Raw genomic sequence first — 26,295 nt, 5'->3', positions numbered from 1 at the left:
ATTCGATACTTCATATGCGTCATTTATCAAACTAATCTATCTTATTTAGACACACCGTAACAAATGTTAAAAAACAAAAACTTCCAAATTTAAATTCTAATAGAGATCGAGAATTTTAAAAAAATTACCGGTAAAAAAGTACGATATACAGGATGTTTGTAAAATTTTAATTAAATATCTTTTTTTTTTCGAGTTTTCGAGCACCCTGATTTTTGACCGACTTCCCAAAAGGAACTCAATTCGTAAGTTTCTATGTGTAACGGCATTACGCCGCTAGTGGACCAATTTGGATAATTCTTTTTTTAACCGAAAGGTAATGCTTGCAGGTGGGTCCCATTTTTTTTATTTTTTATAACGAAAGTTCCACAAAAAGAATTCTGACAAGAGTATTTTTTGTGACTGTTTTTAGGTAGTTCGATTCCGTAGTAAAAAAAAACAATAAAGTTATCTGACGTCAGTATTGATTAGAATTACCAATCATAGTAATTTTATAAATGCGAAAGTTTGGATGGATGGATGTTTGTCTGTAGCCTAAACGATTGAACGTATCTCGATAAAATTTGGCATAGATGTAGAGGTTAGTCTGGAAGAAGACAGACTACTCACTTTTGTTTTTTTAATTCCACGCGGACGGAGTCGCGGGCGAAAGCTAATAAAGAATTATTTGATTCAAAGCAACTTGATAATGGTAAGTCATATATTTGATTAAAAAATCTGAAGACAGGTTCGGACATTTTTTTCTTATTCTTTCTTAATTTTAAAAAAATAGTTTTGCTATAAAAAAAATACAAAACAATAAAAAGCTTCTTTAATTGGTATAACAGATCTTTAACCTTAAATATAAAAATAAATGGAAGGGGAAATATATTTGGCAGGGGAGGGGAAGGAAGGAAAGGGATATATCTGTTGAATAAAGTTATTTGTAAATGCGTATGTTGCAGTCATTTCGTTATTTTGGCGAATTTAATTCGCTCGTTTGTCATCCTACGAGAGGGGAGTTCTGCGTTAAAACTTTTCACACATTTGTATTTGTCCTTTCTCTTCCTAAAGGTCTCTCTTCAGGACTTGCTTTTGGTTCATTTTCATTTGCTTTTCTTAGAAACGGCAAATTAATTGTGATATCAGCTGAAAAAAACAAAAAAATAAATACTAAGCCATTAATTGGTACGATTTTTTAATATTTTGCTGTTTTCGAATCCTTATAAGACCTTATAGGTCAGAAAAATTAGATTTTTAAGAAGTAATTTATCGTAATTTATTTGTGTTTAAAACAATCTGTTAGATTGTAAGTTTAGGGTGAGAAAAACTGAAAAAAAACTTTAAGCTGAAAAAAAAATAGTTTTTGGTATTTTTTTTTGTTGTCTACCGAGTCTTAAAAGGGTAAAAAAAATCAGACGTCAGAAACTAATTCAATTTACCTAAAAAATATGGCATTTAAAACAATAAAACCTAAAATTTTCTAAAAAATACAAAAAAAAATTGTTTTTTTTCTTTAGAAAATATTAAATTATTATTACTCACTTATATCAAAGAAATGTCCTCTCCTAAGGACGTAAGCAATGATACCTAAAAGGATCAAGATAAGACCTAGAATCAGTAACACCCAGCCTGAAGATCTAGATTTCTGGACAGTCATATGTTCCACAGCTTCTAGTATCAACGTCCTCGTACCGTTGTACCTAGACGGAGGGTAGTCTGAAAAAACCCACAAATACATCCTGTATTTAAAATTCAATTAACTATACAAGAAACATTGACTAGAGATAACTATAAAACAAAAAAATCGCGTTTTTTTTAACCTTCGCTTTTTTAAGTTCATATAAAAAAAAATTTTTTTTTCATAATTTCCAGGTTAAAAGTGAAAGATTGTTGCCATTAAGGCCGATTTAACCGATTTTTATTCCTTATATAAAAAATATTTTAAACTTATTAGTTACTAGCTGTCGCCCGCGACTCCGTCTGCTTGGAATTAAAAAAATCAAAAGCAGTCTATATGCTTTTCCAGACTATCCTCTACATCTATGCCAAATTTCAACGAAATCGGTTCAGCCGTTTAGGCTACAAAGGCTAAAAAACATCCATCCATCTAAACTTTGATTGCTTTATAGGTATTTTTTAAATTACCCTCACTGAAAAAATATTTTTTTTCTCTAATATCAGAGACAAATTAACTTACTATAGAAGAATTTGAAATGATAGTCGTCTTTAGGCAAGCCGTTCTCAAAACCTGAGGTTTTCCGAACTTTAGCAACTGGCTTCGGATGTAACTTTGTATTCATCCAGATAATAAACCTATCATTCTAAAACAAGGAGAAAACACAATTATTGTTACCTTACCACAAAAAATATAGTCAAAGGCTGTTAAAATGGCTTCAACTTCAATCTCCGGCAAAACAAAAAACCAAAAAATCTTTGGGCTTTTGCCACTGACTCGGTCCACGTTGAATAAAAAAAAATTAAGTAGACAATATTTTTTTCCAGACAACATCTTATTCAGGCTACAAACTAACAAACATCCATCCATCTAAACTTTCTCATTTATAATATTAGAATGAAGTTTTTTTTTTTTGGACAAAATATACAAAAAATATTTGCTATATATTTTAACTTGTATTAAAAATTATTATAACTCACCAAAAACCCTGTAAAATTTCCTTGTCCAATATCCCAAATACTCATTGGCCAGTTAACTGGTTTTGTAAATTCTTGCACTGCGACTTCATTTAAAAAAAATAGAAAAAAAATAAAAAAAAAACAAAACAGCTCACCCATTCAATTTTTATAACACAGTAGAAAGAAATATATTTAAAGATATAAGAGGTAATTTAAGGCTTTACGAATTTGCCCCAGCTTCACTTGAGTGCAGGGAATATCTCTTCTCTGTCATATCCATACCCTTCCCGTCGTTGTAAAATATATTGTCATTAAGTAATACAGCTTTGTAATGGCAAAAGACTTTTTAATCGTGAGTAGTTTGTGAGTTTAATTGTTACATAAAAAATTACAATTTCCAAATACTAGGTTTCGCCCGCGACTCCTACCGCATGGAATTAAAAAAAGTAGCTTATGTGTTCTTCTAAAGTATATATATATCTGTGCCAAATTTAAATCCGTCTAGCAGTTTAGGTTAACTCTAACAAACATCCAAACTTTCACATTTATATAGCTACTAGCTTTCGACCGCGACTCCGTCCGCGTGAAATTAAAAAAAAAACAAAAATGAAACAAAACAAACAGAAGCCTATGTGTTCTTCAAAACTGTCCTCCATATCTATGACAAATTTCGTCTCTCCAACTCTAACATCCATCCATCCATCCATCCATCCCTCTAAACTTTCGCATTTATAATATTAGTTAGAAGTTAGATAAATACTTACTGATATTGACTGGGTTTTTGTATTTTTTCCTTTCAGCATCAGAAATAAGACCCATTTCATCCATTTGTATTTGCATTTGCGTATTGAATAAACGATAGGTATCTAAAAAGTTAAAAAAAATATAAAAAATGTGAAAAAAAAAAATTTTTTAAGTGGAAAACGAGCAAATGGCTAAACGTCTACATTAAGAGCGGGCGCAAATCTTTGACTAGACTAATACATGTGCGACTGTCGATTGTTTCGCAGCCAACTGTTTAGTCGCACAACTAAAAATCGAGTAGCGCACTTCCATATAAGCTCAAAGGAATCAAAGTGAGAAACAGTTGTGCGAGTTTAGTCAAAGGTCGCAACTGTTCTACAGAACATTTTTTATTGCTTTCCCCAAATATAATCTTGTCTCTGACATCCGTGCGTAATTAAAATAAAACTTAAATATAGTTTGTCTAAAAATAGATTAGTTTGATAAATGACGAATATGAAGTATCGAATTCATTTTGTATGAAGGCAAATGCCGTACTTAATAGACAGGTATCGTAGTGACGAAACACGCAGCGAACAATTATGAACTATCGATATTCGGTTTAAATAATTATAAAACTCAACTAAAATTAATATTTTCTTATTCACTAATTTAGAGGACATTTCTAGTATTGATTATAGTGTAGAGAATTTAGCGATGACAGAAATAATAGCGAAATCCAACTCGATTACTTACGGTAAGTAGTAATAAACATTTATTTACTCTCATTATTTGTTATGGTCATTAATTTGAGAAAAAAGGTTTTTTTTTTAATTCACAAGTTATAACTATAAATCTATCGATTCCAACTTCTATAAGAATAAAAATCGAATATCGATAAGATTCCTGACTGATTACACAACCCATCCCTACTAAATTTGAAATTAATTGTCAAACAAATCTAAATTATTTAAACACACTATAGTAGCCAATGTTTTTTTCTAGAATTTTCTCATTATCAAAGTTCAGGAAAATCCGTTGAACCGTTCTAAAAACTACACTAATATAAAGCGGAAAGATTTGCATTTTTGTATGCATTGGAATAACTCAAAAACTACTGGGCTAATTTTAAAAATTCTTTCACCGTTAGAAAGGTAATTTATCTGTGAGTAACATGGGATTTTTTTTTAATTTTACGCGAACGATATCGCGAGGAACAGCTAGTGGATAATGTTAACAAAATTAGTACTCTCTCTCTAGATTATCGGCATAAACGTCACGTCCCTTTTTTTTATAACATAAGGTGACAAACGAGCAAGCGGCCACTAGAATCCGCGAAAATGGCGAATCGACCGCTGCCCATAGACATCCGCAATTGCAGAAGCGTTGCCTACCCTTATACGACGGAGGAGGAGACGCACATAAAGAGGATATTGCCTCTTCCTGTGCATCTCCTCCACCGTCAAATCCACTTCCTCTTCCCAACCTCTTCTTATAAGAAAAGGGTGGTAAAGAGAAAGGGACTTAAATTAGGCCTCCGGCACCACACTCATCAGACGAAACACGGAATTGTTGTCATTTCACGTCTGTTTTCTGTGTGGTCGTAGTATTACTGGGGGCGTGCCGGCCTATTCGTGCTAAGATGTTAAAGCGGGCACTACCACTGTTGTCCCTAGCTGACAGCTGTCAATGTCGCAAGAAGGATGAATATGGGCGCGCAACCTGGGTCTGGACGAGAAGTGTTACTCTGAGTTCAGAGCGACAGTATCAATTGAATAAGTTGTCTAAATGTAATAACAAGCGTCCATCTATCTAAACTTCATGTATTAAGGAAAAAACTAAAAAACCCAATTGGGGAAATTCCTATTTAGTTTTTTATAGGATTTATTTGTGATAATTTTTCCGTCAGCTTTTTTACTTCATTACGTTTTGTAACACTTCCATTAAAAATAACATTTAATAAAACAAAGCGTTAAATATGCCATTGTCTTTTTTTATTAGACAAAAATAAATTTTAAAAAATACAATAAAACTATTAAAAGCAGTACAAAAACCTACAGGAATTAAGAGTCCCTCGCTTAGTTTATAACAAACTAGTTGTTGCTTGCGATTTCGTCCGCGTAAAATAAAAAAATAGCCTTTATTACTAACAAATAAATTTCCATTGTAATAGTGAATGAATTTTTAAAAAAAGACCATTACTTTTTGAGTTATTTCAACACACAAAAATACAAAATTTTTCTCTTTACAATATTAGTGCATAAAACCTCGATAAGTTAAAGTGCAAGGGAAACACAAAATATTTTAAGTTACAGAGGTTTTAAGTTATCAAGGGTCTATGTTGTAGGGGTTTTGGGCTCTGATGGGAAGGGAACATATTATTTTTTGAAGTTATGGAGGTTTTTAAGTTATCGAGGTTCTACTGTAGAAATAAAAAAAAATAACCTATGATAAAAATAACGTAGCTTAACGGCTACTTACCATTGAACATAGCGTCAGCTAATCCTCCACATGGGACAATTGGTTTGATTCCCATAGTGGTGTTCGAGTATTGGTACGGTTGACACTTATCTGATGGTGGCATTGTTAACACACCTGACCATTGAGTGGGGTCACTGAAAATTTTACACACGAAGAGGTGGTAGAGCCCACTTTAACATCTTAGTACTTTTTTTTATAACATAAGGTGGCAAACGAGCAAGCGGCCACCTGAAATCGCCAAAATGGCGAAGCGACCGCTGCCCATAGACATCCGCAATTGTAGATGCATTACCTACCCTTAACTGACGGAGGAGGAGACGCACATAAAGAGTATATTTCCCCTTACTGTGCATCTCCTCCACCGTCAAATCCACTTCCTCTTCCGAACCTCTCCTTATAAGAAAAGGGTGGTAAAGAGAAAGGGACTTAAATTAGGCCTCTGGCACCACACTCATCAGACGAAACACGGAATTGTTTCCATTTCACGCCTGTCTTCTGTGTGGTCTTGGTATTACTGAGGGCGTGCCGGCCAATTCGTGCTAAGATGTTAAAGCGGGCACTACCACTGTATGCTGCATGGCTCGCTTCAATACGACCACACAGAAGACAGGTGTAAAGTGGGCAACGGGGGGGGTGGTCATGAAGGTCATAACCCCCCCCCCTAAACCGGTTGGTGAAGAGCTTGACAAAATATATTAACATATTTCGTCAAACTCTTGACTTGGCCACGACTATGTGACCCCTCCTGGCGCCAAAGCTGGATCCGCCCTTGGAAGTGGGAGCAATTCCGCGTACACTCTAGTGAGTGTGGTACCGGAGAAAAGTGGATTTGACGGTGGAGACGCATAGGAAGGGGAAATATCCTCTTTATGTGCGTCCCTTTCTCCACTAACTAAAGGTAGGCATCTGCGAATGCGGATATCTATGGGCAGTGGTTGTTTCGCCATTTTGGCGGACTGAAGTGGCCGCTCGCTCGTATGCCACCTTAGGTGTTTGCTACGTTCCATCATGTTTTTATATATACTCTGTACACATTTTTTTTATCTGTGCAATTCTTCATGCCAACATATTACATACTCTAGATTCACTTTCCTCTCTTCCTCATCCAAGACAATTGTAAAAACCAACTAAATCAGAAACCTTTTCTAAAGTAACAGAATTTTATTTAAATTCGTTTTCCTGTATGGAACAATCTATACTTCTATACTATTATAAAAAAGTTCTTTGTTGCCTAAGATGTCAGCAATTACAGCATATTTTTGAATAATTCTTTCTTTAATAAAAAGCACTACAATTACGTCACGCTTTAGGCTATATATTTCCACGCTATAAAACTTAGGGGGTAAATATTTTGGATAAAAACCCTAATGTGGGAAAGAGACCTTAAGTTGCTGCGAACATCAAGAAAGAAAGATTGCCAAGGTTTGTCATGTCGTGTCATTTTGACATTGATCGTCGGTGGCTCAGTGGTTTGAACACTTGACTTGTAATCTACAGGTCTTGGGTTCGAATCCCGCCGTACCAATGTGATTTTAGATTTTTCGAATTTTCACATGTACCTAATTTACCCGACGTTCTTACGGTGAAGGAAAACATCGTGATGCACATATCGGTGAAGAAATTCAAAGATATGTGTGAAGTCAACCCGCAGTGCAGGTTGACTATGTCCTAGTCACTAACTTAGGGTAGGCTCCGAGCCCCTCAGTGGGGACGTATAGTGAGCTGGTAATGATGATGAATTGATAATTTGACAAATGTAAACAATAAAATAAAATTTTCATAATTTCATGCGGATGAAGCCGCATGGGAACAGCTAGTATAAAATAAAATAAGTACACATACCTGGAATTAAATAATGGTCCAAATGTTTCTTGATATCCATCCAATTGATAGTATATAGTGACATTTCCTTTATAGTCTTCATTCAATTTGAAATAAATGTCACATTTGCAGTCTCCACCGTTATTCTCGTTAAGATATTGAGCACAAGTTTGGTCGACGTCTCTATTATTCTTACAATTAGTGTAATCTATTGGTAATCTTTTTATATTTACCTTTGTTTCATTCTGAAAAAATAATATAAAAATATAACCTATGTTATTCATAGATAAATTACCTTTCTAACGGTGAAAGAATTTTTGAAATTGTCCCAGTAGTTTTTGAGTTATTTCAATACATACAAAAATACAAATATTTCCTCTTTATAATATTAGTATAGATTACCACGAAGTAATGTGCTTTTATACTTTACAAGCTTTCGCCCGTTACTCCGTCCGCGTGGAATAAAAAAAAAAAGAAGTGAGTAACATATGTGTTCTCCCAGACTATCTCCTACATCTATACCAAATTTTATTGAAAACCGTTCATCCGTTTTGGCTACAAACTCTAACAAACATCCATCCATCTAAACTTTCGCATTTATAATATTAGTATGATGTATGATTATATTAGCATACTAGCTTTGGCCCGCGACTCCGTCCTCGTATAATAAAAAAAATCAAGTACCCTATGTGTTCTTCTTGAATATCCTCTACATCTATACCAAATGTCATAGAAATCCGTACAGCCGTTTAGGCTACAAACTCTAACAAACATCCATCTATCTAAACTTTCACATTTATAATATTAGTCCCATATCTTTTATTTCTTATTTTCTATACAATACATTTTACATTACATTTGATATAAAAATAAAATATATTATATAAAAAATAAAGCACCACCGGCTGCGGAATCCGATGACTCAAGCAACCAGTGGTCAGGGCTGCAGAGACAGGAAACTCCTCACAATACGTGCGGTTTCTAAAATAACCACCTTTTGAATCAGGCCCTTAAGCCAACTGTCTAGCGAGAGCTTTTTGAGGTGTTGGTCGAAGCTCTTCGCTATCAGCCCGTGCACCGAAACGACCATCGGAATAATGGTAGTCGATTTCATATGCCATGTGTGAGTCTATTATTATGATAGTATATTAGTAGATGACGAAAGAAACTCAATAACTTACGACAGTACTGCAAACCCGAATGATTCCCACTATAAGGAATACTAAAGTCAAAGCAGTATACACTCCTAAAGATAGTTTTATAGCCGTTGATTCTGAAATAATAAAAAATAACCCTAAATTATGCACTAGATTATAAAATGGAAACTTCAGCAACTTAACTGAAGTTTCAAAATAATTTAGGTGTATTTTAAGATCAGAGTGTTATTTGTTTTTTTATTACTGTTAACGTGATAAGCACCTCTGAATGCTGCCCATCAGTACAGGCTGAAGACCAGCTTTACTGGCAACAACTGAACCTGTTGTCGGTTCATGTAAACATTACTGCATAAGAAACTGTATTCTGTTTTTTTTTATAAGAATAAAGATGTTTTATTTTATTTTCTTTAAAGTAGAACCTTGATAACTCAAACCTATATAACTTCAAAAAATAATATGTTCCCTTCCCATCTGAGCTCAAAACCTCTACAACCACATACATAGACCCTTGATAACTTAAATCTTCTAGAACTTAAAGTATTTTGCGTTTCTCTTGGACTTATCAAGGTTCTACTGTATTTTGTTTGTTTCTATATGTGACCAAATGTAATATTAAGGATTTTTTTTCCTTTCTTCTGTATAACTCTGTGTTCTAATTTAGGGTTTATTGAAGACCAAAGAGTATACATAAGCACATGCCCAATGTATTCCTTTTCTTTTAAATACATTAATATCTTTTTTGGCTTGTATCAATAGGGATTTGGCACAACACTAGTAGAGTATAATAGTTTCTTTTTATAAATATTAGTGTACTGTGCTTGGATTCACTTTGAAAGTTTCAGTCATAGAATTGTTAAGTCCATAAACCATTTAATGTGACATAATTAGAGGTGACAACCACAAGCTGCCTATTTACAGTTCACAGGTCAAAATTACTTCTCTATTAGAAATTTTATTGCATATAAACTATTCTTCATTAAGTTCTTTTTTTATAGTTATTCCATTTTTTATATTTTGTACTTTGTATTTTTTTTTGTTGTTTAACTTTCTGGTTCATTCATACATTAACAATTTGTAAAATATTTCTATTATGGAAGACCAATACAAGCTGTACAAACTACCACTATCCCTACATTGTAATAATCTGTTGGTTTTCCTTGAAAATAAATAAATAAAAATGCATATCTCTAGGTAAAAATAAAGCTGTTGTGGGAGATTGATCAGGTTACCAATATCAGTTCAAACATGTCTAGTTTACTGCATTATTAGAGATAAAAAAAATACATAGAGAAGGCATTATTGACACTTTACAGATTATCATCACTAACGCTATCTATTGATAGATCCTCAAAACCAATGATTGTATTTGAATTAATTGCCAATAGATTTAGTACCTTTTAGAGAAAGAACCAGTGAAAATATTTTGTTCAGTATGCTTTATATTGTCTTCCTTTTGAATTTAGGTATATTTTAAAATGGAAATAGAGATATATCTTTTTGACTAAACTTTTTGGTTATACTAAAAATAACTGAATTCAAATACTTACTTTTTAGTTCCATTGTATGACAATTAGATTTAATATAGTTAATAATTAAATCACTATTTTGATAAACTCAGCATTGCTCAGTCAAAAAAAATTTTATTTTAAAAAACGTAAATGAAACTGGTGACTAATAAACACTAATAAAGTCCTTGGAGTATTCTTGCATCATAAAAATATTTGATTAAAAGGTCGTTTACACTTGGCCAGTACAGTTGGTCAGTAACGCTCTGTTAGACTGTCAATTGCCTGACATAGTGACAATGTCAATTGCTGTCGCGACTGTCCAGGTGTATTGGCCAAATGTAAACCGAGTATAAAAAACGCTAAAGTACTTGACAGCTGACAGATCCCTATTTCCCTGACAGTGACAGCTTGTTTTGACAGTGTTCTGGTCATTCGAGAAATCGTTTTTAATTTCGATTTTAAATTTAATTAAAAAAAAAATCCCTACACATACTATGATGCTGAGTTTCTCAATTTATTGTTACAATAATTAAAACATGAAAATGTATATTTGTTAGGTAACTCCAGATCATTTAATTTGGCTTAAATTAGCTTGGAAAATTTGAATAAAAGCGCATGGGTTGTTAATTACTGTACAAAAGACGCGGACAAAACTAGAGATTTGATAAATTAAGTTAATGAAATATTTAGCTATTTGGACATTCTGTTTCTCTTTTTCTACACTTTCTATTAAATTTTATCCCTTCATTTATTTTAAAAGTAACTTTTGTGCGCAGTTCCATCGAGGCGAAACTACAAAAAAAATTTCGTAGCTTATGTTCTTACAGATTATATACTGCGTCTGCGACAAAAAGCGAGAGTTCAGTCGTTATCTATACAAACAAACAACCATCCATCTATACCCATTTATATTAACAGGTAACATTTAATTCTTTGGTCAATTTTCAAATTATGCCAATCTTAACACAATTTTACGGATTTTATCCGTGACCAAGCTTTTGTGATCAAAATATCGGGGACATGAGAAATAAAATAAGCGTGATATCGGTAAAATAATTAATTTAATTTCGTGTACTCGTGTAGGCAAGTTTTTAGTTAAAAAAATCAGTAAAAAAACAACAACTTGATGGAATATAATTTATTATTCAATACTTTATCGTAAAAATACATTTAAACATGGTAAAATAAATAATAAAAACTGTTCAACAGTTTAAAATAAACATGAAAATTTTCACATGTACAAAAAAAACTAAAAAAAAAATACTGTTATTGATTTGACAGCGTTTAAAAATCTATAGTTTTTATTTCTTCACTAATATACTTTAAGAGCAGCACCTTTGACTAGACTATCGCAGGACTGTTAATCTCGTTTTCCTATAAGCTTATGTGGAGGTGAAAATTCAATTTTTAGTTGTGCAACTAAACAGTTGTATTACGAAACAATCGACAATCGCACAACTGTTGTGCGAGAGTTTAGTCAAAGGTATACACGCTCTAAAAATGATTTATTAATTTAAAAAGCATTAATATAATATATTTTTATTAATAAGAGCTATGATCTAGTAAACATGATTGGTTTAAATTCATCGAGAAAATAAAAAAAAATGAATAAAAAAGCAAGTGTCAATAATCACAATTACTATAAAAATAATACAAGAGAAAAAAAAGAATAAGGAATTTGTTGCGTTTGAGATTTGTCATATGGTCAATTTGCCCATTTTACGAAATCCATTTATTTCTATTGCTAGTTGGAGTTAAAATAGTTCTAGTTCGACGAGATGGGGACATAAACTAGAAAGTGTTAAGAATGAATGTGGGCTACAAAGGTAGAGGAAGACCGAAGAAAGTATGGATTGTGTGAATGAGGATATGCTTAAGAAAGGAGTGGATTCAGATATGGCTGATAGAGATGTATGGAGCACATACTGTGCCGACCCTACATAAGGGATAAGGGCAAGTTGATAATGCTAGAGGAAGTTAAGAACATTTACGGCTTTACTATATTATTTCATAAAAGCAGAGCTCTACAGTTTAAAATAGCGAAATAAATTAATCTAGTATTTAGTTAGGTATATGATGTTTATTTGGGAAAACTTCACGTAATATCCGATAGCAGTCTTCCCAGGGGACGACTTTCGCCTTAACCTGTGGATTGGGAGAGGATAAAGTCTTCTTGATGAGATCGTCTAAGGGGTAACCTCTTCTCGGGAATACTGTAGCCTGAAAAAAAAACTTTTATGGTCTAATGTTCGGTTTGTGAAACATTTAATATGGTAACCCTGGGAGGAAATGTCAAAGCAAACGAAACAATCTATACTATTATAATAAAGCATAAACACACACTTTTTTGTTGCCTAAGATGTCAACAATTACAGCATATTTTTGAATATTCCTTTTTTTAATACAACGCCCTACGCTCACGTCACCCTTTAGACTATATATTTTGACGCCATTAAACCTAGTGGGTAAATATTTTGGATAAAAATCCTAATGTGGGAAAGAGACCATAAGTTGCTGCCAACATCAAGGAAGCAAGGTTGTCATGGTTTGACATGTCATGCCATTTTGACATTAGCAATTGATAATTTCACAAATGTGAACAATAAAATAAAATTTTCATAATTTTATGCGGATGAAGTCGCACGGGAACAGCCATTATATAAACCATATTAAAAATAGGTTAATCGCAATTTTAATTTGAATTGCATTCAAAAATTTTAAGTCAGTATAAAAAACGGTCAAATCAATGTATTCATTTACTTTCTTTTTAATTGCTGTTCTTACAGAGATAGTCTTCGAGAGCAGTTAAGTCAGATTGTTTTTTAAGTTATCGACGTGGGCGTCGATGACTCAGTGGTTTAACCACGACTTGTAATCTACTAGCCTTGGGTTCGAATCCTGTATCAATGTGATTTTCGGTTTTTCGAAATTACATATGTACATAATTTACCCGACGTTACGGTGAAGGAAAACATCGTGATGCACATATCGGCGAAGAAATTAAGATATGTGTGAAGTCAACCCGCAGTGCAGGTTGACTATGGCCTAGTAACTAACTTAGGGTAGGCTCCGAGCCCCTCGGTGGGGACGTATAGTGAGCTGGTTTTCATTCTTTTATTTTTTTCTGCCATTTTGATTTCCACACTCAGACTGTTAACATCCGCCAGAATGGCACTATTCCAATACGTCAAAATGACATTGACAGCTGTCATAGGGATGGGACGTTTATCCAAGGATCTAGTGTTGCGCGTACCCTCCAGTGCGGTACCGATTTTCTTAACCATACTTACATGAGGTGGTAACGTAGTAGCAGGACAGAAGTCATTCCTGCCATCACCGCTGTAAATAATATTGGCGTACGGTTTCTGACACCATTGACCTAGAGCTATCGACTTGCAGAGATTGGTCGGGCAGCGGGGGCAAGTTGACTGGTGCATACACGGCTCTATGTACAGGCGGTTGTTTTTCCAGAACGCCCTATTAGTTACTACAGCGCGTACTGCGTCCTGGGAATAATCATACTAATATTATAAAGAGGAAAACTTTGATTGTAATGCAAACGCTTAAAAATGACTGGACAATTTTCAAAAATTCTTTCAACTTTCGAAAGCCACATTATCCACAAGGTTACTCGCTATATTAATAGGGTATGTTTTTTAATAATTCCACGCGGGCAAAGTCGCGGGTAACAGCTAGTAGTTCAATAAAAAACAACTTCTATACTTCTATTCCTTAAGGAAAGGACGAAACAGATTTCACAGGTGAGGAACTAATAGAAAAACTATAAGTTGGTAAACGAGCTAATGGTCACCTAAATTCGCCGAATTAAGTCCCTTTCTCTTTACCACCCTTTTCTTATAGGAGAGGTTGGAAGGAGGAAGTGGATTTGATGGGGGAGAAGTTGCATAGGAAGGGGAAATATCCTCTTTATGTGCGTCTCCTCCTCCCTCGTATAAGGGTAGGCAAAGCATCTGCAATTGCGGATGTCTATGGGCAGCGGTCGCTTCGCCATTTCGGCGGTTTCAGGTGGCCGCTTGCTCGTTTGCCACCTTATATAAAAAAAAATCTAGAGTAACACATCAGCAAAACATCAAGTTCCTGTGGGATACGTTTTTTTCGTTTTTCATAGTTCGTATGTTTTACTGCGCGGTTGAAGTCGAGATAAAAGCTAGCATAGTATAAACATACACTATGCTTATAAACATTTAACGATGACGTCATTTGGCTTCTTAAAACACGCGATCTATTTCCACGCAATATTTTATTTAGTTCGCCATTCTATTTTTAAACTTGGCTCAAGAGAATTTACATTGGTGATAAGTCAATAGTTAATTTAACTAGAAGATAAAAAGAAGAAACGGACTATGAAGAGTTTCCACACCAGGGTCTTTTAAGAAGCAAGCGTAATCAGCAGCAAAAAGGCTGGCAACTCGACCATTTGAGGACCTTAACTTTTTTTATAGTATAAGACGGCAAACGAGCAAGCGGCCACCTGAATCCGAATCCTGAAATGGAAAGCGATCGCTGCCCATAAACATCCGCAATTGCAGATGCATTACTCTTCATTGACGAAGGGGACGCACATAAGGAGGACATTTCCCCTGTCTATGCGTTTCCTCCACCATCATATCCACTTTTCCTTCCCATCCTCTCCTCTTAAGAAAAGGGTGGAATGAGAAATGGACTAAAATTAGGCTTCCGACACCACACTCATCAGATGAAACGCGGAATTGCTTCCACTTCACGCCTGTTTTCTGTATGGTCGTGGTATTACACCAGTCGAGCCAGCCCATTCTTGCGAAGATGTTAAAGCGACTTAGGTTTTATTTAGGTTACCTTGAGGAGCTAGTTCTTACCTGCAGTCCATGTGTTTTCAGCCAGTGGTTCACAAAGACGGTATTGGCGTCTGTTAGGATGAGCACATCCCAGTCGTTAGCCGCAAGGGTTGTGATCAGCTCTTCAACCCCCGGGGTAGGTCGCATGGAGGCGATGCTGTCGAGGATGTCATCGGGGTGCATGCCCGCGGAATACGCGTGTTCAAATACCTAGTGATAAAAGAAATAACATTTTTATCTACTAACATTATAAGGAGGAAAGATTTGTATTTTTGTATGTATTGAAATAACTCAAAAAATATTTGGACGATTTCAAAAATTCTTTCACTATTAGAAACATAATTTATCTTTGAGTAACATAGGCTATATCTTTTAACATTTTTTTTTGTTTCATTGGGACGGAATCGCGGGCGACAACTATATATTTGTATTTCTTTAGTCTTAGATAATTTCCTGTCCACTTCTGTGTAGCCATTTTTAAAACGACCCATTTCATACATGGTCTAATTATATGGATGAAGGTTAAAAAAAAACTTAAAGGTATGGTACAAGTGATAAACTTAACGCGATAATACTTAACTAAATAAATCTAGAATGTAATCAGATGTGAATAGCTACGAAGGTGGAGTAAGGCAGAAAGGAAGTAAATTCAGATATACAGGCTGATAGAGATGTATGGAAGAATACATATCACATATAGGGGAAAAGGACAGGAATATAGAGAAAGTATTTGACAAGTTGTACATTATTTCCTTCTTCCTGATATTACACGCTATCTATACTATTATAATAAAGCGTAAACACACACTTCTTTGTTGCCTAAGATGTCAGCAATTACAGCATATTTTTGAATAACTATTTTTTTTAATAAAAAGCCCTACACTTGCGTCACGCTTTAGGCTATATATTTTCACGACATTAAACTTAGACGGTAAATATTTTGGATAAAAACCCTATAAAAAAGACACCAAAGTTGCTGCCAACACCAAGAAAGAAAGATTGCTAAGGTTTGTCATGTCACGTCATTTAGACATTTAGTATTGATGATTTGACAAATATAAACAATGAAATAAAATTTTCATTATTTCATGCGGATAAAGCCGCTCGGGAACAGCTAGTCGCTTATAACTTAAGGCAGCGCCAGAATAGAAACCACGTTCACTGTCGAGTCAAGGTCGTACGCGTGTATTGATTCGAAGCCAAAACTAAAGCCATGGCCACGAATTTGTTGGAATTAAACTATTTCTACGATTATGAAAAAAAAAATTCACTATATGAAAATTTGATGTTATTGCTTGCCTAGTAAAATAAATTGTCGATGTTTATTATAGGTATCATTAAAGTCAATTTAAACCACACTAAAGGTGTCCCTTAACAGTGCTGGTTTTGACTGTAGTAGCGTCATTACCAAGATTTTATTGCACTCTCATTTTTACCATGACTTGAGTTTGGAGAAACCACCGGTTTAAGAGTGTTATTTGACATTATTACCCAATCCTGTCAGTCGCCTGTAGCTTAAAGTTAAGTTAGAGAAATTGACTATAAGTGAAATTTTAACCACTTATCGACTAGCACTCCAAGACAAAATAAATCACTGACATTTTTTTTAATATAATAATAACTAGCTTTTGCCCACGACTCCGTCCGCGTGGAATAAAAAACAAAAATAAGTATCCTATTTATTCTTCCAGACTATCCTCTACATCTTATGACAAATTTCACGAAGATCCGTTCAGCAGTTTAGGCTATAAACTGTAACAAACATCCATACATCCAAACTTTTTTTATTAATAAGACTAGTAAGATAATAATGGTAATAGGAATGTGGAACTAAGTGCAATGGAAGCCTACATTAATCACGATAGAATCGCGTGCTGTGACGTCAGAAATTAACGTCTGGACCGACGTTACGAAAGATCTTCGAAGAATTGTACACGGAAGTTATCTTCATAATTGTATACACGTGCGAAAGACTTGTGAAAACGACAATTTTACCCGACAGACAGGGTAAAGTGGCCAACGCCAGAGAAATAGTCGTGACAGAGTCTGAGTTAGTACTCCCGGCGCCCGATTTTAGATTACATATGAAAAAATGCATAAAAGGGCGCCTCTTTTTGTCGCCTGTGGCGCCCTTTTACGTCCGGCGCCCTGGGGTGCCCCACCTTAACGACTAAGGGCAGCAAACTTAAGGGTTGCAACTGACTGTATATATATTTTTTTAATGTCAAAAGGCTTTTTCTTGAAGAATTCTCGCATTCATAACTAACGTCCTTCTTGTTACATGCGATTCATCCCTTCTTATAATAATAACAAGCACATAATTCTTTAATTCCACGCGGTCTAATGCGGTCAAAAGGCTACCGAGGCAATTACATAGACCTCAATCTTCGTTATCAGTAACTTACCGATAAAGTTGATCGAGATATTATCTGATAAGCCAAGTTCATTTCAATGTCAGGGCTGTCACAAAAACTTTTTTTTACTTCTTTTTAACATAAATAAACCAACGCTTGACCACGACTCCACCTAACCTACATAAGTGAAGACGCGGCTGAAGAATAAACCGCGCCAGCTCAATAAGTGCCGATTCACCCTGCTAAACTAACTGCTAACTTTAAGTTTTCATTCACACTGTGCTAGTTGTCAGTCCAGTTATCGACCAACTGTATTGGCCTAGTGTAAACCGCGCATATCTCTTCCGATAGTTTGCTTTTCATTTTAAATCGGACTCCAAAATGGGATGGCAAATTTATTTACCTTAAGGATAAATTATTCTACATAAGGAAATTACAATTGTTTTGGAGTGTGACGTCATAGCGTGCAAACACGAACACCACACGTGCTCTGAACAATTACGTAAGCAAACCGTCGGTTTCCATTGCCGTAACGATTATATGGCTACGTGCACATGACATCATTATTCGTGTTCTAATATTCTTTGTCTGTGACAAAATTAACTGTGTATTTTAACAGTGGTCGGCTCGGCCCAGCAATATCACGACCACACAGAAGACAGGCATGAAGTGTGATTAATTCCGCGTTTCTTCTGAGGAGTGTGTTGCCGGCGGCCCAGCTTTAGTCCCTTTTCCTTCCCACTTTTTTTCTTATAAGGGTGGGAGGTGGATTTCACGGTGCAGGAGACGCATAGAAAGGGGAAACATCCTCTTATCTGCGTCTCCTCCTCCGTCGCAAAGGGTAGGCAACGCATTCGCGAATGTCTATAGGCAACGGTCGCTTTGCCAATTTGGATTCAGGTGGACGATTGCTCGTTTGCCTCCTTATGATGTAAAAAAAAATTCCATAGAGGTCCTTTGAGTGGTTCAGTAAATATATCAAAACGTTCGTATTAATTTTGAGTAAGATGTATGACTAATTTTTATTAAAAAGATACAAAGAGAATATTTTAGTGTAAGTAGGAAAAAACAAATTAGATATTATGATCTTTTTTATCTAATTTTCTATTAGCCGGTTTCCCAGCTACGTTTAACCATTCTGTAGGGTTTATGGTTCCATAAATTCGTGAATACCGATTCCGAATTTCTTAACTTTTACTCCGTTGTAACTTAACCTGACACTAATGGATCTCTAGGTAGTAACAAAATAAATGGAAACTCCAAAAACCAGCATAAAAGACGATAGTTAAGCTTTTTGAAGTTTCTGATTTAAATATCTCGTAATAATGACATTCAAGGTCGTAGAAACAATTAAAAAAAAATCGGAAAAACTCAGTTACGAGCGTCTTTATTTATTTAACTACAGAAAAAAGAGGTGCTAGTACCATATTATTACAAACAAACGAAAAATGAAATGGTTAGAGAATTAACATAAACGTGAAATAACGACTTGTACAAAGCCATTTCAATAAATAAAAAAAACTATTTCTGAACGGTACAGAAAAAAAAACTTTAAATGAATTTCGAAATAGGAACAAAGCTTGAGTTAAATAACGAACGTAAAGTTTTTTTTGGCGTTATTTAAGAAATAAAAAATAAACTTACATTGCTCATATAAGGTGTCCAGTCGTGGTTCCCAGCTTCCCATTCCGGCGGAGGTTTTTTTTCGCGTAATCTATTGATAATTGTGGCATCGGAATCATCGTCAACTATTGTACGATCAAAATCAAATATTGCTAAAGACGCCATGTTTTTAAAATGCGCGCGCAATCTTCCGCAGTTGCAAGGACAATGATGTTTCACCAAAATTATGTCATAAATGTGTCATGCTACGATAACAATTGGTTATTAAGAATTTTTCCAGCTACTACCGTTTGCGCGCGCAAAGTACGAGTGAAAAATCTCACTGTTTTATTTTAGTTTTCCTGAGTTTTTCTTACAATACAGATTATAATGTTGCTGAAACTGAAAAAATGACATGACTCGTAAACGTTCCGTTTTGACATTATTCTTTTCGTGCTAAAATGTCAATCTTGAAGGCTTTAACTGTTATAATGTAACGCGTTTCAGAGGTAATTTTATTTTACATTAACTTTCAATGCAATAATTAACAATCTTAAAATTCGGAAGTCGTTTTATCGCTACTTTAAAAATAAATTGAAAATTTACAAAAAATATTAAAAAGCGCATGTCACAGCCAGTTACGGCAGTTGTGATAAAAAAAATAATTTGACAATTGACAGATAAAGATAAGAATTAGACAAGACATAACCTCATACGTGTTTTTTTAATAAATTCCTATAAATTACAAATTAAATCTCACCAAAAAAATGGCTTCACTGAAAGTATATTCAGTTGGTAGACTTGTTAAATATGTAACAGATTCCAGTCTACGATTGCGGGGGAATATTTACAGGTAAACCATTGCGCAACCAAACTTAGACAACCTAAAAAAATTAAATGTATAAAAAATGAATTATTTACGAGTGACTTGCGTTTTAAATTAACTAAATTATATATTAAACAAACATTTCTTATGTTTTAATAACAAGTAACAAGTTAGAATATTTCATCATGCGATGTATGTAATTTTCAATCACGTATTAATTTTTATATTAAAATAAACCTAGTAATTTACCAAATAAATAAAATAAGTACAAAAACCAGTTTCTTAAATTAGAAAAACGAAAATTGCCTGTATGATTGCAAAATATAAGTAAATTTACAAAATGCTGTAACCAGGGTATATCTGATTCCAGATCTTCAGTCAGTCGGTATAGTACTGAAGAGAAGGCTGCAGAAGATGCATCTGGTGATAAACAGCTGCCCCCAACATTGGAGGACTGTCACAAACAAATTGAAACACTAAGCACTGAAGTTAGCTCACTTAAGCAACAAGTTAAGGATTATGAAGTAAGTAAATGACTTGGTTAGAGAGTAGGTAACAATACTTGTTTTAAACTAGCTGTTCCCATGTGGCTTCGTCTGCATAACATTATATAAATTTTATTGTACTGTCTACATTCCATAAAACTTTTAATTGAAAATCTTAATATGCAAGTGCTTAAATTACAACAAGCTTCCTATTGGCTTAAAATTTAAGTTACCATGCCAACCTTGCTACTTTGTTGCTTGTAGTTTTTTCTTTCCTGCATGAAATTTCAATTTATTCACCCCCTAAATTAAATAACGTAGAAATCTGTAGTCTGTAGTATGTCATAAGGATAGGAGACTCTATTAAAAAGAAGAATTATTCAAAAATGTGCCATAGCATTTAATTATGACATCGTACATAACAAAGTGTGTGTTTCATCATCCACTTGCCCTTATCCCTTACGGAGGGTCGGCACAGTTTGTGCTCCATGCATCTCTATCAGCCATATCTGAATGTTATGTTTCTATTTTTATTATGTTTTCCATATGGATGAAGTTACAGAAGAAAGTTGCATGTATTTTTGTTAAAAGAGTCCAATTATCTCTGTTCCAGGACAAATACAAGCGTGCTCTAGCAGACGGAGAGAATGTCAGAAGACGGATGATGAAGCAAGTGGAAGATGCTAAGTCGTTTGCTATTCAGAGCTTCTGCAAGGATCTACTGGATGTTAGTATATCCACAACTAGCTGTTGCTTGTGACTTTGTCCACTTGAAATTAAAAAAATAATAAAAAAGCCTATGTTACTGATAATGTAACTTTTTAATGGTAAAAGAATTTTTTCAATCGGCTCAGTTTTAGAGTTATTTAAATACATAGAAATCTATAAATCTTTCCCTTTATGATAAGTTATTGAAAAAAAAGAGGGTTTTTGTTTTTTTTTTACGTTTTTACAAATGTAACATTTAGGAATGTGATTTGATACCAAGATTGGGTTGGTTGTTATCGTAACAAAATAAGCAGTTTAGTTGAGTGATGTATTAAGGTGGCGGACACACTGAGCGCTGCAGCGGACAGTGTGCCGGACAGTGCACAAGCGCAGGCGGAAAGCGCGGCTGCGGCGCTGCGCTCGCTACACGACGGGCTGCGTCTAACACGAGCTCAGTTAGACCAGGTAAGATAGCTCCTAGAAATAAAACCCAGTTTACACTTACATATTTAAGAAATATATAGACAAATATTATAGCTTTGATAGCATAGGTGTCCCACAACTGGCTGATAGAGCCTCAGATAGCATAGGAGTCCCACAACTGGCTGATAGAGTCTCAGATAGCATAGGTGTCCCACAACTGGCTGATAGAGCATCAGATAGCATAGTTGTCCCACAACTGGCTGATAGAGCCTCAGATAGCTTAACATTGGTGTCACACAGATAAGGGAACAAAAACTGATATAACTTGGTATGACTGACGCTTAGAGCCTGTTTTACCAAATTGTAAACTGTCTGATAACAAGCCAACATGGAAAATGTGTGATGGAAATATCGGATTTTGTTCCCTTATCTGGCAGTGTCATTTTTAGACTATCTGAGCCTCGGCCAGAATTGAATATGCTTTACATAGAAAAGATTTCATATTACTACTAATGGTAACTATTGATAGATCTTCAAACCAACTTGTCAATGTAACGAACTAGGTTTTGCCCGTGACTTCGCTTGCGTGGGACTAAAAAATACAAAAGTATGTAGCCTATGTATTCTTCCAGACTATCTTTTACATCTCTACCAAATTTCAACGAAATCCAGCCGTTTAGGCTACAAACATCCATCCATCTAAACTTTCGCATTTATAATATTAGTAACGAGCTGTTGCCCGCGACTTCGTCTGTGTGGTATCAGAAAACATACGAACTATATAAATTACAAAAAGCTACGTATCCCTCGGGAACCGGGCATTTCTCGGGGATAAACCTTATCCCATGTGTACTCCAGACTTTGTTTCATATCTGTGACAAATTTCAATAAGATATGTTGAACCGTTGCAGAATGATCGAGTAAACATTAAAAAACTAAATTAATGAATCCCACAGGAACCGTAACTATTCCCGGGATAAAAAGTAGCCTATGTGTTCTTCCAGACTATGCTCTAAACCTGTGCCAAATTTAATAGAGATCCGTTCAGCCGTTTAGACTACTAACGCTAACAAACATCCATCTAAACTTTCGCATTTATAATATTAGTAAGATTAGTAATTGTATTTGAATTTCAGGTGTTTGCAAGACATGGCCTAGTTGCAGTTTCTCCGTTGAGAGAGAAATTCGATCCCAATCTGCATGAGGCGTTATTCCAACAGGTGAGTCAACTTCACATACATGGTCTATGTTTCGTTGACTATAGAGAAATGGACTAAGCAATAAACTACAGTGCTATTGGCATAAGTGTGATACCTTTGTTTATTTTTTGTGGCAGTAAATACATATTTTATTCTGCCATTTTTTGCAAGGAGTTTTTTTAAATGTACACATAAAATACACATGAGAATAAAAGCAAGGATTTTATATTGATTTTTTTATATATCATAAGGTGGCAAATGAGCAAGCGGTCACTTGAATCCGCCAAAATGGCGAAGCGACTGCCCATAGACATCTGCAGTTGCAGATGCACATAAAGAGGATATTTCCTCTTCCTATGCATCTCCACCGTCAAATCCACTTCCCCTTCCCATCCTCTCATAAGAAAAGGGTGGTAAAGAGAAAGGGACTTAAATTAGGCCTCCGGCACCACACTCATCAGACGAAACACGGAATTGCCTCCATTTCACGCCTGTCTTCGTCGTGGTCGTGGTATTACTGGGGCGAGCCCTGCACTGCTAACATGTTAAAGCGGGCACTACCACTGTGTTCTAATGTGCTTACTTGGTCCTGTCTCTTAGAAGTTAAACACCGTTTATATTACTTTAGATGGATGTTAGAAGTTATCTTCTAAACAACTGAACAGAACTCCCATGATATTTGACATAAATGTACAGCATAGTCTGGAAGAACATAAAGGCCATTTATTTAAAATTAGCTTACGTTTGTCTGCGGTAAATAATAAAAAAAAACATATGTTAATCAGTGATTGTTTTTAATGGTGAAAGAATCTTTAAAATCAGTCCAGTTTGAATCTAATACATTCAACAGTGGTAGTGCCCGCTTTAACATGTTAGCAGTGCAGGGCTCGCCCCCAGTAATACCACGACCACACAAGACAGGCGTCAAATGGAAGCAATTCCGTGTACAGTCTGATAAGTGTGGTGCCGGAGGCTTAATTTTAGTCCCTTTCCCTTTACACACTTATCTTAAGAGGAAAGGAGGGGAAGGAAAGTGGATTTGACAGTGGAGGAGAGGCATAGGAAGGGGAAATGTCCTCTTTATGTGCGTCTCCTCCGTCAATGAAGGGTAGGCAACGCTGCAATTACGGATGTCTATGGGCAGCGGTCACTTTCCATTTCGGTGGATTCAGGCCGCTTGCTCGTTTGCCATTCTAATATTATAAAAAAAAATCTTTCATCACAAAGATCTTTCCTCTTTATAATATTAAAATTTGATTTTGATTGTACTTCAATTATTTCCAGGAGGTAGAAGGTTATGAACCAGGCACAGTGGTGACTGTTAGTAAGGTTGGGTACAAATTACATGAGCGCTGCGTGCGGCCAGCTTTAGTTGGCGTTGCCAAAGGATAGCGTACTTAGTGTGGCGGAGGACTGTGTTCCAATTTTCCAAAAATTATTTCTGTTATGTATATTATTGGTTATGATTTTTTTTGTAAAAAACAATATAAAAACCTAAAACTGAAAGTTCAATTGCTTTTTTAAATGTTTTTATTCATAGAAGAATTTTAACAGGAATATGGTGAGGGTTTTTATAATTCAGGTTGAAATAAAAATTATAAATGAAAGGATTACATATTTTTTTAATACTTAAAAAACTAGACAGTTTGATTGAACATTATCTCTTTGTTCTTAAATCTTATAAGTACAACTTACTCTATGATCATTTGACATCTGTCAAAATGACTTTTAGCGGGACACTTGTAATGTAAAATTTTTATTGCATTTTTATATTGTTTAAATTATTAACTGTTTTTTCTATCTAAATAGTAAATATGTAGGCAACTGTAAAATAGGTAAAGGTTTCTATATGAATACTAAAGTATATTTTTAATAAATTGGAAATACGCGGAACAAAATAATTCCATGTGTGAATGTGGTTCAGAGTTGTGTAGTAAATAAACATGTTTAGTTAATTATATTGCGTTTTATTGATCCTAAAATTCCCATTTCAATGGGGATGTTTCCTAATGTTACAAATTCAAATAAAGTTATGTTTAATATTTTAAAACCTATCATAACATTTGGAGACCTTAAATGTTTGTCTCGATAGAAATATAAATTAAAAACGCTGCAATATTTTTTACCCTCCATTACTCCATCTCATACACCAATCAGAGCTCGGTGACGTAACTTCTTCGCAAGCAACATGGCAGTGTGACCAGCTTCAGTGAATGTCAGTGCATTTTGTAGTTATAATTTTTTTTTTCATGATTATAATAATTGAGTTTGCGTGTGTTATATTATGAGGACTGCATTATTAAGTGTTTTTATATTTACGACATATTTTACGAGCAAATTTTTCGATCACTATGACGAAAAAAAAATAGTAAAAGTTATTTGAATAGCTAATTCAATTCACGTCTGGTCACTTTGAATGACTTTGACAGACCGCGACGCGAGGTTTGTTAGCAAAGAAGTGACGTCATGTCATGAGGCGTTTTCGCGGTCTTTCGGGAAGTTGTTTTTAGTTAAGTGATTTTGTAATTAAATGTTGCGTATATCATTTTATTATATTTTTTTTCTTGTTTAGATATGGTTTATCTACATAATAAAAGCAATTCCAAAAATTAGGAAACATCCCCATTCAGAGCATAAAATAAGGAAATGTAGAAATGCTGTTACAATCTTTTTAGATATCTCGTGAAAAAGAGCACACATCTTTAACAAAAGAACAGTTTAGTCTCGCTTTGATTTCTATGAGCTTATATGGAGGTGATACCCGATTGTTAGTTGTGCAACTAAACAGTTGAATAGGGAACATGCATGTATTTTCTTTTTTTAAACGGTTCTACTTGTTATAAAATAACCAGAAAAAAAATTGACACGAAAATATTCAACCGTTCAGCTAAAAATAATAAAATAAAGTTACGACCATTTTCGAGCGACTAAAACGCGCCCAGAGTTGACATGAGAAAATTGACGTCAATCGTCTTATTCCATTCATAACATACACTTAGATGTCACTTCAATGTAAAAAACAACAAAGTATCTCAAGTTCAAAAATCGATTCATTTTTATTTTTCTGGTACAAATAAGTGGTAATTAATAATTCTTTTCATTAATTTCTTATTTTAAAGTTGGTTTTAATATCGTATTTACAGTAAAATACTTCAAGAGTGTATTTCCATATAAACTAACGTAAATGAACTGTGTATTGTCAACACAGCGACGCCATATTAGATAAGCCACTTGCTTCGACCAATAGTATACGTTTTAGAACTTAGCGAGGGAATTTGAAAAAAAGACACTTTTTAATGATTATTTTTGCCACTAAATTACATATTTAAAAAAATTTTTGCAGGACTGTTTTATAGTTATAAAGTATAATTAAAAAAAGTTTGGTACAATTTGGCGTCATATGCATATTGCCTATTGTTAAAACAATCGACAATAGCACAACAGTTGTGCGATAGTTTAGTTAACTTAAAAACTATAGTCATATTCTGTAATTCTTTAGCCTAAATTGTAATTTATGGTTAAGTTTTTAATTGGAATTCTCTATTACTCATTTTCTTATA

The 26,295-nt window shown here is 34.5% G+C and overlaps 3 protein-coding genes across 4 annotated transcripts; 1 reads left to right on the top strand and 2 right to left on the bottom strand.

Annotated features, from left to right (window-relative positions):
• Window positions 1-793: 793 nt before the first annotated feature.
• Window positions 794-10,591, bottom strand: LOC106107688 (cell cycle control protein 50A-like). 2 transcript variants are annotated; one of them, XM_013288663.1, is made up of 9 exons: window positions 10,343-10,591; window positions 8,820-8,911; window positions 7,660-7,883; window positions 5,818-5,951; window positions 3,378-3,479; window positions 2,635-2,720; window positions 2,177-2,300; window positions 1,522-1,695; window positions 794-1,125 (listed from the first exon to the last, which is right to left on the bottom strand). In XM_013288663.1, the coding sequence occupies exons 1-9, from the start codon at window positions 10,353-10,355 to the stop codon at window positions 1,016-1,018; spliced, it is 1,059 nt and encodes a 352-aa protein (XP_013144117.1). In that variant the 5' UTR covers window positions 10,356-10,591; the 3' UTR covers window positions 794-1,015. The 2 variants fall into 2 exon arrangements, with proteins under 2 accessions (XP_013144117.1, XP_013144118.1); XM_013288664.1 differs by having other exon boundaries at window positions 2,635-2,717; window positions 10,343-10,590.
• Window positions 10,592-12,191: 1,600 nt separating this feature from the next.
• LOC106107670 (pyridoxal phosphate phosphatase PHOSPHO2-like) lies at window positions 12,192-19,573 on the bottom strand. Its single transcript, XM_013288636.1, has 4 exons — window positions 19,137-19,573; window positions 15,160-15,348; window positions 13,594-13,809; window positions 12,192-12,523 (listed from the first exon to the last, which is right to left on the bottom strand). The coding sequence occupies exons 1-4, from the start codon at window positions 19,278-19,280 to the stop codon at window positions 12,365-12,367; spliced, it is 708 nt and encodes a 235-aa protein (XP_013144090.1). The 5' UTR covers window positions 19,281-19,573; the 3' UTR covers window positions 12,192-12,364.
• A 197-nt stretch (window positions 19,574-19,770) lies between these two features.
• LOC106107671 (grpE protein homolog, mitochondrial) lies at window positions 19,771-24,691 on the top strand. The gene is made up of 6 exons (XM_013288637.1): window positions 19,771-19,947; window positions 20,291-20,444; window positions 21,019-21,132; window positions 21,450-21,578; window positions 22,673-22,756; window positions 24,020-24,691. Exons 1-6 carry the CDS (start codon window positions 19,862-19,864, stop codon window positions 24,125-24,127), a joined length of 675 nt encoding a protein of 224 aa, XP_013144091.1. The 5' UTR covers window positions 19,771-19,861; the 3' UTR covers window positions 24,128-24,691.
• The last annotated feature ends 1,604 nt before the right edge of the window (window positions 24,692-26,295 follow it).

Source organism: Papilio polytes, unplaced genomic scaffold, assembly GCF_000836215.1.
Source record: "Papilio polytes unplaced genomic scaffold, Ppol_1.0 DF821956.1, whole genome shotgun sequence".
Lineage (NCBI taxonomy): Eukaryota > Metazoa > Arthropoda > Insecta > Lepidoptera > Papilionidae > Papilio > Papilio polytes.
The sequence above is the reverse complement of the archived record's forward strand: the minus strand, read 5'-3'. Positions and strand labels throughout refer to the sequence as shown.